The sequence below is a fragment of the Crocuta crocuta genome, unplaced genomic scaffold (genome assembly GCF_008692635.1).
Source record: "Crocuta crocuta isolate KB4526 unplaced genomic scaffold, BGI_CrCroc_1.0 scaffold176, whole genome shotgun sequence".
NCBI classification, from domain to species: Eukaryota; Metazoa; Chordata; class Mammalia; order Carnivora; family Hyaenidae; genus Crocuta; species Crocuta crocuta.
This window is the reverse complement of record NW_027531905.1, coordinates 4,158,350-4,171,604: the sequence shown is the minus strand read 5'-3', so window position 1 is coordinate 4,171,604 and position 13,255 is coordinate 4,158,350. Positions and strand designations below refer to the sequence as shown.

The window sequence follows — 13,255 nt, the reverse complement described above, 5'->3', positions numbered from 1 at the left end:
TTTCCCTATTTTCATCATCTAGTGTGGAACTTGTCAAGGTTGTGTCTCTGTGTGTGTTTCTCACTAAAATCGCTGTGAAAATCTTCTGTAGAATAAAGATCAGAGATACTCTAACAGAATTAAGTGACTGCTCTTTGATTTTTAAGGTTGAAAAATTAGCAAAAGTTTTAGTTATAACCAAAAAACTAGGATTTATCCTACACTGATTTTTTTTAACTTATGTCTTGTTTTTAACCAATGTGGGTGAGTGATCACAATAAGAAAAATTTTCTTTATAGTGGAGGATTGGTATAGTAGCACGAGAGACTACCAAAGAAAGTAATACATGGAAAACATACAGGTGTATTTGCTAAAACAGATTTAATTCTGTAACTTAAGGAAAAAGATGTCTTATCTTTTAAAGAGAAATTGTCTCACTATCTCCATCTCTTATAAAGATGGGTTTGTCTCTTTTCTTTTCAGAAATATCTAAGTATGTATCTGTTCAGTTAATGCATTGGATATAAGCACTTGAGCTAAAGCTATTTTAGATACTGACATATTCTTAAAATGACTTTTCTTTTTATCCTAAAGAACTTTTGGGAAGAATTTTCCAAAGGAAGTAGTAATTTACTCAGTGTGTTAAAGTTCAAAGCTGGAACTATTGCTAACATGCTGTTACAGTGAGTGGAAAGTGCTCAAGAAATTAAATTCAACATATTGCTTTTATTTTATCTTACTTTGAGTCTCATTCATTAAAAATTCCAATTTGACAGAAATAAGATCTGAACATATTTCTTGGTTAACAGTTTTGTTTTACTACTGTATACAGACACTGACAAGACTCCTCCCCCCTTCCTTGTGTGTGTGTGTGTGTGTGTGTGTGTGTGTGTATGTATTTGTGTGTGGTGTTTGCTTTAAGGTAGAACAATTAGAGGGGCGCCTGGGTGGCCCAGTTGGTTAAGCATCTGACTTTGGCTCAGGTCATGATCTCACGGTTCGAGGATTCATACCCGGCGTCGGACTCTGTGCTGACAGCTAGCTCAGGGCCTGGAGCTTGCTTCAGATTCTGTGTCTCCCTTTCTCTCTCTGACCCTCTTCTGCTCATGCTCGCTCGCTCTCTCTCTCTGACCCTCTCCTGGTCATGCTCGCTCGCTCTCTCTCTCTCTTTCTCAGAAATAAATTTTTAAAATTTAAAAAAAAAGGTAGAACAATTAGTTTTTTCTTGTGATATTCTTCTATATAGAGTTTTTTATTTCATCCTGAAGTTACATTTATAAATTATTTTCTTGGTTCTGTCACAACTTGTGTATTTTTTAAATTAAATTTTACTGTTGTTATTTTTGTTTAAATGTAAGGAATTCAGATATTTTTCAAATCATAGCAGATACGAGAAGTATTCAAAATTATTGAATTTTGACCTAATTGACAGATTAGCAAAAAATGTTGATTAGAATTGCCTGAGAGGTACCTGGGTGGCTCAGTTGTTTAAGTGTCTGGCTCTTGACTTCAGCTCAGGTCATGATCTCACAGTTTGTGAGTTCAAGACCCACATCAGACTCTGTGCTGACAGCACAGAGCCTGCTTGGGATTCTCTCTCACTCCGTCCCCACCCTGCTCCTGTGCTCTCTTTTTTCCTCTGTCTCAAAATAAATAAATAAACTTTAAAAAAAAAAGATTAGCCTATAATGGGGACATCTGGGTAGCTCAGTTGGTTAAGCTTCCAATTCTTGATTTCAGCTCAGGCCATGATCTCATGGTTTGTGAGATCGAGCCCTGCATTGGACTCTGCACTGACAGCATGGAGCCCGTTTAGGATTCTCTTGCTCCCTCCCTCTCTGCCTCTCCCCTCAAGCTCTCAAAATAAATAAGCAAACTTAAAAATAAAATAAAAAGTAATAGCCTGAAAAAGACAAAGAAGAAAATATAGTTTGGTTTAGGATTTATATGCAAATACCAAATAAATTATAACTATACTGATTTTTAAAAAAATTTTTTAAATTTATTTCTGAGAGAGAGAGAGACAGACAGCATGAGCAGGGGAGGGTCAGAGAGAGAGGGAGACATAGAATCTGAAACAGGCTCCAGGCTCTGAGCTAGCTGTCAGCACAGAGCCTGATGCGGAGCTTGAACCCACGAACCGCGAGATCATGACCTGAGCCGAAGTCAGACGCTTAACCAACTGAGCCACCCAGGTGCCCCATAACTAGACTGACTTAAGATGTGTTATATGTTTCTTGGCCCTCTGTGCCTATTCTAAACACTTTCTGTGTCTGTTTTTTGGTGATACGTAGTCCTGGTCATCACATTCTTCTTAAAGAGTTTTGTATTCAGTCTTCTCAAAATTTGAAGCTTTCTTTTCTCATCCTGGTGTTTTGTGTGATATTTACAAAGTGTATTCTTACAGGTATCCTTACAGATATCTACACATCTCAAGATGTGTCTAAACTGGGTATTTAGACACACACACCCCCATTCCTCTTTTAGTCTTTGTTTCGAAGTTTGATTGATGTGTTCATCTTTAATTCTGTGTATTACAAACCAGATGCTAAAACCAAAGAATGCTTGGCACATAAATAGTGCTTATAAATACCATCTTGACTACTTTAATGAGAAAATAAGAATGAGTAGATTCTTTTCTAGTCTTAGAACATCTCATGAAGAGAATTTCTCATGTATTTGCTTTCTCTTCCTGTTATGTTCAAATATGAGTATTGAATCAGATACGCCAGAGTTTTAATGTATTAGGCACATGAATTTTCTGCTACTCATAGCAGATGATGCAAAATTTGTACATAAACTTAAGTTTTTCTGTATTACCTTGAGTAAAATTCTTGATATATTCATTTTCCATGTTAGCCAACCTTGGTTTTATTGAAAGTGTCAGTCCTCTCCATTTTCTGTAAAGATTAGGTACGTCTGAAATACCTTTTGGTAAGGATTGCTTTGAATTTTAGCAGTGTGTATGTTAAATGTCAGGCCGAAGTATCACATGCCTGCTGTATTCCATTTTTCAAAAGCATCTACTTGCTAGTGTTTTATTTGAACTCTTAAGTTGTTTGTACTGTTTTATAAGGGAGAGCATATTACATTTAGGAGACCAGTTTTTCCCAGGGTGTAGAATTACTTGTATTGTATAAAGTTCTGCTCCAAGGAGGGGGAAACAACTTTGTTTTCTCTTCTTTTGATATTTTCCCTTGATTAAAGTTGCTAACTTTTTGTGCAGAGAGGGGAGAAATAAATATTTAAGACGTGTGAGACCTGTCCTATATCTTTTTTAAATTCCATTATTTTGTTAACCCAAAGGTATGAAATAAATTTATAGCTTTAGTTATTTGATTGAACAAGGATTCTCATAAATTCCAGCTTTTATCGTATGATCAGATTTTTCCTGGACAAATACAGATCTTTGCTGTTGCCAATAGACTTTGGCCTAACAGCATGCTAGATACTAGTGATTGGTTTGGAACTAACGACTTGGCTTGTCCGTTCTTATCCCTCCCACCAAACTTAACCTCGGCAGAGAATTGAGAAATTTGGTAGTTGAGAATAGTTCTGTGTGCCTCTGAGTTTCTTTGGGCTAAGCCAGAATTTTGCATGCAAGGCTATTCTTGTGGTTTTCCAGCTGAGCCAAAACCAAAAGGCATTGGAAATCTTGCAAGAGAACTTGTTCTAATATAGATTTAAAGCTTGCTTTTTTATATTGTGAGTGGTATATCAGCCTGAGAGTCAAAGGAATAAAAGGTGAAATACTTTTTACTGTATTGAGGATATAAATTTGAAATTTCTGCTGCAGAGCAGATATTGAAAAATACCTCCAAAGTTTTAAAAAAATGTAAATGAGGGGACTTATGTAGTTAGTTGTTTCTTAAGACAGGTAAGACCTGCCTTTTCCCCATTAGTTATTTTTGGCTTACCTTCTAAAATTCACTTTGAATGCTGTGGGTTCAACTTTTATATCCCATCAGGTTAGTATTTATAATTAATGTTGATCAGATTTGAAAATTTTATCAACATGAGCCCTGCTCACCCAGATGTTGATGATTAATTATAAGATTTTTGCTTATTATAAAAATTCAGGCTACTCTATCATAAGTATCTTCCATCCATAATAATACTGGCTCTCCATATTAACCCGAATGAAGCTTGACCTATTCTCATGGGACTGAAAGGGTTTGTTTTGTTTTGTTTTGGTTTTGTTTTTCAAATTTTCCTTTTATCTAAACTTAGGTTTCTACATCTAGTAATAATGCTGGAAGAGTGATTATATAGTGGTATTTGTAAAGAATATAATTTAATATATAATACATAAGTTATGTGGTTCTTAATCTCTCCTTCTTCTAATAAGGAATTGGAATAGACCTGATTTCTCAATTGACAATTCTGATAGAGCTGAATTGTCAGCAAGGTCTATCTGGATTCAGGCATTTTCAGTCCTAGTGCCTATAAAGTGTTAGGGGAAAAATTGATGATTTACTTTTATCCATTTTTATTTATTTATTTATTGGCCACCAGTATTCTAGTTAGTGAAAGACTGCATATCTTAGTTCTTAGAGGCAGAAAAAATAAACTGATGAAAGTTTTTCTTATTCAATTTTCTAAATCCAAATGAGAATATCTACGCAACAAGCTATTTTTAATTTTTTAAAATCTTTCGCCTATTTGAAAGGATACAAGAGAGGATTGATTAGCTATATTCTTTGAATTATGAGACAGAGACTCTGAGGAAGGAAAGCAGAGAGATGTAATAACCGTTGACATATGGGACAGTAGCATCTTAAGATGTCTGTGACATTTGTAACTAGTGTGCAACCAAGTATCATAATAGTAGGTTGTTTTGACTTTACATTTAAGTTCTTGTTAATCATTAGCTTTGGGGATACTTTATATATGAGAATATAGATTTTATACCAAGAATAAATGATCAGATCATAGGATTTACCCTTTTATTTTCAAAATATCTTTTTTTTTTGACAAGATAACACGTATGCAGTATAAAATTCAAAAGGTATGGGAGCACCAAGCTCAAGTGTTATTCTGTTTTGTTGCTTTAGCAGTATATTCACGTAACCAAATGCTTTTAGTAATTAACCTATGGTAACAACCTAATGTAGTCTAATGTTCATCCAGCAAGCACCACTTTGTGCCATTGGTGAAATACTTCCATACCAGTCAGGATATTAACAGTTCTTCTGAACCACTTTAATGATTTTTGTCCCTTCTCCTGAGGCTTCTCTCTTACTCCATACAATTAAGCTAAAGCGTGGCATTGCAGGAGGCTTTTAGTATCTGCTCCATTACTGGGCGTGGTACTTCTGATTGTTTTGGTGCCGAATCTGATAGATTTTAAATATTTTACATATCACCTCAAGTATTTTCACTTCTGTAGGAAAAAAACCCAGTGCAAGTATCTTATCTTGTCATCAACCTTATTCTCTTTATGACAGAAAAAAAATAAAGGAAAATTCAAACTTTGTTATTAAGTCCTCTAATAAAATTGGTTTTAATGAAACCTCTAACCTCTCTCCATGTTGATGGCTTTACAGTGGGAACAACATTCTTTTCTATTCTTTGAGATCTATATTTAATGAATCATGTTCCTCCTTGGAACATTAATGAATATGTATTTAAGCTAAATATTTCTGACATTTAGATAGGTTTCTTTTTTCCCACGGTCTCTGATATTTCAGCAAATGAGATGCATAGTTTTTGATGCAACCTGGTGATCTGTTGTTTTAGTCACAATTCTTTTTTTTTTTCCTTCCTCTCTGCCCTCCTTTCTTTCTTCCTTCCATTTATTTTCTTTTCCTCTCCTCTCCTCTCCTCTCCTCTCCTTCCTCTTCTTTCTCTTCTTTCTTTCACTGTAGCTCTTACTCAAGTCACAAGGAACAATATTGTGGCATCTGAGGGTGAGGCATATCCATTTGGCAGCTTTTCAGAATTTTAAAGTATCTGGAGGCAGACATGCAGAGGTCTGTGCTGTACTTAATTTTAGAAACTTCTTAATTTTAATGTGTTGTCCATGGCACAAAAGAAATTTTCACTGGGAGACTTTTGTGGTGTTTGAGGTAACAACTCTTATGTTACTAGAATCCCTTAACAACAAGGCCAACAGGAATGATTCCCTCTGTCCTGCAGATTTTCTTTGGCTTTCACAGCCTCCAAAACACTTTATAACATGGCTAGACTATATTGAATTTCCATGTTTAGATCTACACCCATAATTTAACATTTTTCTTTTTGAATTTTATAGTACTACTGTATGTAATTCAAATACGTAGAAAAACCTGAAGATCACTGCAATTCCAAATATTTGAAATCTGTAACAGGATAGATTTTCAGCAGCCTCAACACAACCTTGTTAATTTTCCTTTTTTAAATGAATGAAAATGGAAAAGAGAAATTTTGTTTTTTAATCCATTTTCCCCATAATTTTAGGTAGTAGTTTCTGTCCTGTTTTCTAAAAAGAAGTATGACCAAATCCATCACTGTCATTCCTCAGACATACTTTCGAGAAATATGCACCTTCATTCTCCCCAAGAGAATGTTGAATTTAAGGATCTAACCTTTACCAGCCTGGGTAGCAGGAGATTATGAACCTAAACTTGAATTTGCAGCCAATTTTGAGTAAATGAAGGCCTTAAGTCCAGAATGAAGTCTTTTCTCTAGAGAGTTATACTTCCTAACCCTTCTTCCATTGCACTTTTAAATCACCTCTCAATTATAGGTTTTAATCACATTATTTACTTTTTTTCCAACAAAATTTTCTAAAATATCTAAATATTTTCAGAGAGAGCCTAATGTCCTGTTCTGACACATCCATATGTATATATCTCAACTGGATTACTAGCTCACTCATCAAAGGCCTTTGTGTGTGTGTGTGTGTGTGTGTGTGTGTGTGTATACGTATATATATATAATATCAGTTTGACTTATGATACATCAAGCCTCCACACTACAGGTTATCAGAGCTATAGATTGATGTCTTAGGCACTAAAATTGGCAAAAGATATTTTTGATTAGTCAAGAGTCATTGAACAGGAAGACAAGTTGGAAACCAGGCTCAACATTTGGAGCCAAATTTAGTAATTTAGTTAGCTGCCATCATTTGGACACTCTTGTCTTCATTTTTATAGTCTCTGTTGCCAATCTATTTATAAATGGAGAAAGTAAGTATTGTAGAAGAGCTGAATGCTAATAGAGTGTCCAGAGGAAGTTCAAGTATTACTTGCCAGATATACTTGTAAAATATCTATGGCACTTTTTGTGAGGATATGAAAAATACTCAACCTGTTCTTAGGATTAACTCCTCATTATCAGAGAGGAAAACTTCATTACTCTTACTTGTACTAAATTAAAAAATGTTTATACATGGTACATTAATTATAAGTTCCTAATATTACTGTATCTGAGTCGCCCACAAAGATCAGTGCTATAGATTTTTATTCTTTAACAAATTGTCCTTTGATGGAGAAAGTTTTGATAGGATTTGAGTGTTTTTGGTCCTTTGCTTTACTTTGTTCAAAGATATTAAAAAATGGTTTAGGGGTGCCTGGGTGGCTCAGTTGGTTAAGCATTCAACTTCAGCTCAGGTCGTGATCTCACAGTTCGTGGGTTCGAGCCCCACGTCAGGCTTTGTGCTGACAGCTCAGAGCCTGGAGCCTGCTTCAGATTCTGTGTCTTCCTCTCTCTCTGACCCTCCCCTGCTCACATGCTTGGTCTCTCTCTCTCTCTCTCTCTCTCTCTCTCTCTCAGAAATAAATTAAAAAAAAAACAAACATTAAAAAATTGTTTAAAAATGGTTAATAGATGCTTCTTGTTTAAATCCTTTAAAGGTTACTCTTCTCATTGCAGTGAGAATAGAATTAAAATACCTTTTCACTGTTCTCCATGATTCTGGTCTTTTACCTACTTTTCTGATCTCGGATTCACTTTTCAGGCATGGGGATCAACAAGACCAAAGCCCTGTGGTAAGAAATTTGACCTAGTTAAGGACAAAAAGAAGTCTGGTGTAGCTATAGCATCTGATGAAATTCTCTGGTTCATATGATCCACACTGGCCTTTTTTCCTACTTCTTGACCTCATCTGCCTTATTTCTACTGTTGGACTTTGCATGTTTCCTTTGATGGAAATGTTCTTTCCCCAGACATTCACTATGGCTTAATTTCTATTCACTTGTGACATCTCAACTCTATTTGTGCCTCTCCACAGAGCTCTTTCTTGACTATCCTTTTTAAAAATTGTCTTTTCCAGTACTTTTTAAAATCCTGTCTTATTTTCTCCACAGCCTGTAACATCAGAAATGGCTTACTGTCCACTGTCCAGTCTTGCCCTCCCCACTCTCTTTACCCCCTTGCCAATAATGTTAAGTTCAGGAGAGTCAAGCTCATGTCTGTTTTGTTCACTCTGTATCCCCAGTACCAAGAGCAGCATTTAGAATAAAGTATGCATTCAGTACACATTAGTTGAATAAATGAAGATTGAATAAATGAATAAGCGGCTTACTCTAAAAATAGAGTAAGTGCCTAGTTCACGAAGAGAAATCATTTCTTCGGGTTAGAACAGCTAAGACAAACTAGGAATTAAGTGGATAGATCTGAATTCAGTTCTTTGTTCCATAGAGTCTTTTTATGTGATTTTGGGCATGTTTCTTCATCTCAGTGCTTGTTTCTTTATCTGTGAAACAAGGATGTAGAGCCCATGGAAAAAAGAAGGATGAATAGGTTGGTGAAATGACTGAGAGTCATTATTTTTCCATTTTTCATCAGTTGAGCAGGCTTTCCTTTTCAATAACAAACTTGCTTGCAATATGTTAGAAAAGCTGAGGCTATATTATAAGATATGCTAATATTTTAATAGCCTTGCAAAATTTAGAGTAATGTTTTGCTTATAAAGAGTACTTACGCAGAAAAAAACCATAAAAGTATCCCTTCAGAGTTTTAGCTTACTCATTTTGCAGATACCTTTTAGTTTTGATTATTTTATTTTTAGTTAAAAACTGGAAAAGATCTGAAATATATTTTTGGAAAGCAAACTTACATTTTTTCAAGAAGGGTGAAATTGTGCTTGATTTCAAATGACCCTTTACAACAATCATTTTGTACTACTGTAGTCAAAAAACTGAACGAAGAATATAATTACAGACCTCATTAACATCAAAGTTTTAATAGTTTCTCTATGAAGAAGCAAATAATCAGGCATGGACATGCCAAAAATCATGATTTATATCTTCAGTTCATCCAACACATTATTTGTTTAATGTCTTCTATGTGTTAGGTACTATTGTAGATATATTGGGTAGCTACGTGAGTGAATTGAACAAAGATGTTCTTCTAGGGCTTAAATTTTAGTCAGGCTATTTATTCTATCCTTTGCTTCCAGCTTGCTCCATAACTTTATACCTTTCTCCATTTGTAAAGTATGACTTAGAGAAGATTGATACAGAAAATTTGGGTCTGGCTTTTAAACTCATCTAATTACTGTTGCCTAAAATTAGCTACAACGTGTTCTTTTGAGGTTATATACTAAATACCAACATGATATTAATGTTTTTGGAGACCATCTGGTTCTTTAGACACATCTGCTTTGCAAATCTGGACAAGTTATTTAATTTGATCAGGCTGGATCAGATCTATAAGAATTGAGCTATTTCAAGAGAGAAGAAAAACTGTGGATTTGTTGAGACAGTGGACTGTAGTTTGGGTTGTAGTAGTATACTTTGGCTATACTTCTCATTTAAATTCCAGCATATATTCAATTCCATTAAAAATATGTACCTACTGCTTATGGTATTGGTTGGAGTACAGTGGTTTTTGACTTAATATATTTATTTTCTATGAGTCTAATAATTGTAGAATTTATAACATAATTTTCCTTCCAAGGACTTTGTGGTCCTTCACACACTTCATTTTATTTATTCAAAATTTGTCCTATGGAGTAGAAAGGATGGACATTTGTAGTCTAAAATAATAACTTTAAAAATTGAAATACCTGGTAGGGATTGAATGTGCTTAACAACAGATTTGGTAAATGAACTTGGTATTTAACAGTTTGAAGCTTAGTGAACTTTCCAGTGAATATTGGTACTGTTCATATGATTTTTATAAAAAACATTCATCTTAGTAGGAGGATTATCATTCACCTGTATCTATTGCATGTGTGTGCTGTGTGTGCTAAAGAGTAAGTTATAATTCCTGCACTAAAGGAGCCTGTGCTCTTATTCATATATTTGAAATTCTTCTTAAAGAGGTATGGCTATTAGTTTTCCTTAAGCTCAGTGAATTAAATCCCCTTAGATGACACAAGACATCCTTGATAGAATTAAAACCTAAATATGTTAAAAACTAATAACACTTTCCCTGCCTTTAATAACATTTTTTCATTATAGAATGTGTGTAAACCTCTTTGTTTTTCTGCCTCTACATACCATGAGCCTTAATTCTGTATCTTTGTTGAGAGTAGTTTAAAATAGTTTATAAAGGAAATAATTTTTTCAGATACTTCCCCATAGTGTTATTCCTTGTATCTTTGAAATTTGTAGACAAAAGCACAGAGGAAAAAAATAAGTTGCAGGGAAATGTTAAGATTAATGTTAATGTCCATTCTTCTAATAACAAAAGATTTAAAAGCCAACTACTATTGTATATTACATCTGAAAATAACTATCCAGTTATATAATGATGGATCATACTGTAAAAGCAGGTGGCTAGTATCAATTTGTGCTTTCGTGTGTCTCCATAATGATTAATATTATAGTTGTAAGTCAAGTTTTTGAAAATTATCTCTTTTGTTTGGACTGTGGCACTAATTATACAATGTTAAGTAGTATTAGACTAAATTTATGTCCCTTTTATAGATGGGTGGATTTAAATAACTGAATGGTCTACGATGAGGGGTTGTAACTCTATAAAAGGCTGGTTATTTCTGCATAGCTTTTTGCCATGTTCCGTAACCATAGCTTTGGCTCTTATTTGACTCATTATCCTATGGTGCTTTGCCTCCTTGAAGTTTGGAAATAAATGAGTATATGGTGTGCAAACCAATCACTAGAAAACAATACTGTTCAATTGTGTGTCTTAATTATGGTGAGAAAATGTTTTGCTTTATTAACTGACATGTTCCTCAAAGGATATAATCTACTAAAGATCTCCATAATCTATAAAATCCACTAAAATTGGTTATTTATGCTGTGAGATTATTTGAAACCATGGCAAACAGGAAAGTGAAAAAGTTTTCCATTAAGCAAAACAGTCTGTCATATCCAAGTTCCCAGAAAAGAATGGCATTTTTCTATCTACGAAACATGTCATGAATAAACCCAAGAGAATTGTTTATAACTATTGTTCTTTAAATTTCCTGAAGTCCAGCAAACACTATATTTTGCCAAAGGTAATTTATAATTTTATATTATCTAATCACAGGTTAAGTGGTTAAATTTTGTGGCCTTATATAAGTTAATCACCATGGACTCTTTAGAGGACATATAATGAATAAATGAAGGGCTAAAGTAGTTCTGTAAAGCATTTCTTTAAATTTTGGTTAAACCTCAGTCAGAACTTTATTTTCCTTTACTAATTTGCTAGTAATTATGGAGCTTCAGAGTGACAACTATTGAATTATAGGAGTGGTAGCCTCATCAGACAGTTTAACATTTGCAAAAAAAGTTAATTATCTGAAAATTTGGCGCTTGAGTTTTAAAAAATATTTCTAAGTTTTAAAAAATACGTGCATATTTATTGAGCCCCTTAATGCATGTTGTTTCCAACCAAGTATATCTGTTTTCAAAACAGAGATTATTTAAGAGATTTGGCTTATTTTTCTTTTCTTGGTGAATGTGCCAGAGGTCTGTTTTCTATAAGACGTGTGTCTGTTTCAACTTACTATTTCGATTATGAGTAGTTTATTATCCAGATAGACCTTTAAAAATAGAATATTTGCTAAAGAATTCTTATGTATATGGTTGAATACATATTTTAGAATGATTTAGGATTTATAAATAGCATGTAATATAATATTGGGAACATGTTAAGTATAACATCTAATGCTTTCATAAAAAGGAAAGAAAAAAGATAATAATGTTTTAAGCATTTCCAATAAGGAAGTGAGTGGGCGGAACATCTTCAAACGCTGTTTTGGCTTCCCTTCGGACAGTGTGCACGTCTTTATATTTAACCGACTGAGGTTCCAGCATTTACACTACCCACTTAAGTTTGTCCAGTCTTCCAAGTTTTATTACTCTTTATGAATACTGCCTTGAGATTCTGACTTCCACACTTTGACTTTTACCTTTTTATATTAGGGGCGTGAACTTCCTGGGGGGCAGTTCTTTTATGTATGAAATGGCTCAGAGTTTCCATCTGCTTTTACTTGACTTGTGGTCTTGAAGATCATGCTTGGCCCATGGGATATTACGGTGTGCCGAGAGGATGTGGAGTTTTGTCAGCCAGTGAAATATGTCTGTTTTTTTTTTTCTTTTTCTTTTTTTTTCTTTCTTTTTTTTTTTTTTTCAGCAGCTTTCATACACTCCTCATCCTGTGTGGTCTTCACTGAACTGAATTTATATTTAACAGAACTGCTCACCCTCTTTATCATCCTCTATGACTTGAGCTTTTTTAAGGAGAAGGTGTGTGGAAGTAACATCTGAGCCAAAAAACTGTAGTGTTGGCAATAGGAAAACCTAAAACCGAAAGCCTAGAGTAGGTTATATATGAATGTGTTCAATATTCACAAATGTGTATTTTGTAATGCAGAAGAGTGTTGTATTTCAGATATGTACAACTGTCAAAAAAAATTCCCATGCCAACAGTAGACTCCAAGTTTTGTCTGTGGTCCAAATGACTTTTTTGCTTGTTTTTAGGCACTACTGCAGTCTTCAGTGAAGCAACAAGTAGAAGCTATTGAAAAACAGTACATTTCTGCAATTGAGAAACAAGCACACAAGTGTGAAGAGTTGTTAAATACTCAGGTAATAAAATTGCACATCCATTATATATTTATACTTTTCTTCTGACTCTCCTCCCCTGAGAGCTCTATAACTGTTTATTCAGTTTCGTGCCATTTACTTTCCTTGGTGTATTTTGGAGGAAAAAAATATGCTTATGTAAACTTAATGTTAAAGTTTGGGGATTTTATGAAAGACTAAATATAGAGCTCAAGGCCTAAAATATGTGGCTCTTCCCCAAATTAATGATTCTTATGTTAATTTCTGAGTTACAGTAGTATTCATCAAATAGCAGAGGCAGAGAGATGACTAGGAACGTATTTTGGTATGTGAAA

General features: G+C 34.2%; 1 protein-coding gene across 4 annotated transcripts in view; it reads left to right on the top strand.

Moving 5' to 3' along the window:
- Positions 1–13,255, top strand: part of CCDC91 (coiled-coil domain containing 91) — a 342,402-nt gene that overhangs the window by 190,654 nt on the left and 138,493 nt on the right. For all 4 annotated transcript variants that reach the window (XM_077774523.1, XM_077774522.1, XM_077774525.1 and 1 more), the window contains one exon: positions 12,837–12,944. In XM_077774523.1, coding sequence (XP_077630649.1) covers positions 12,837–12,944 — 108 coding nt within the window. The remainder of the gene's footprint in view (positions 1–12,836; positions 12,945–13,255) is intronic.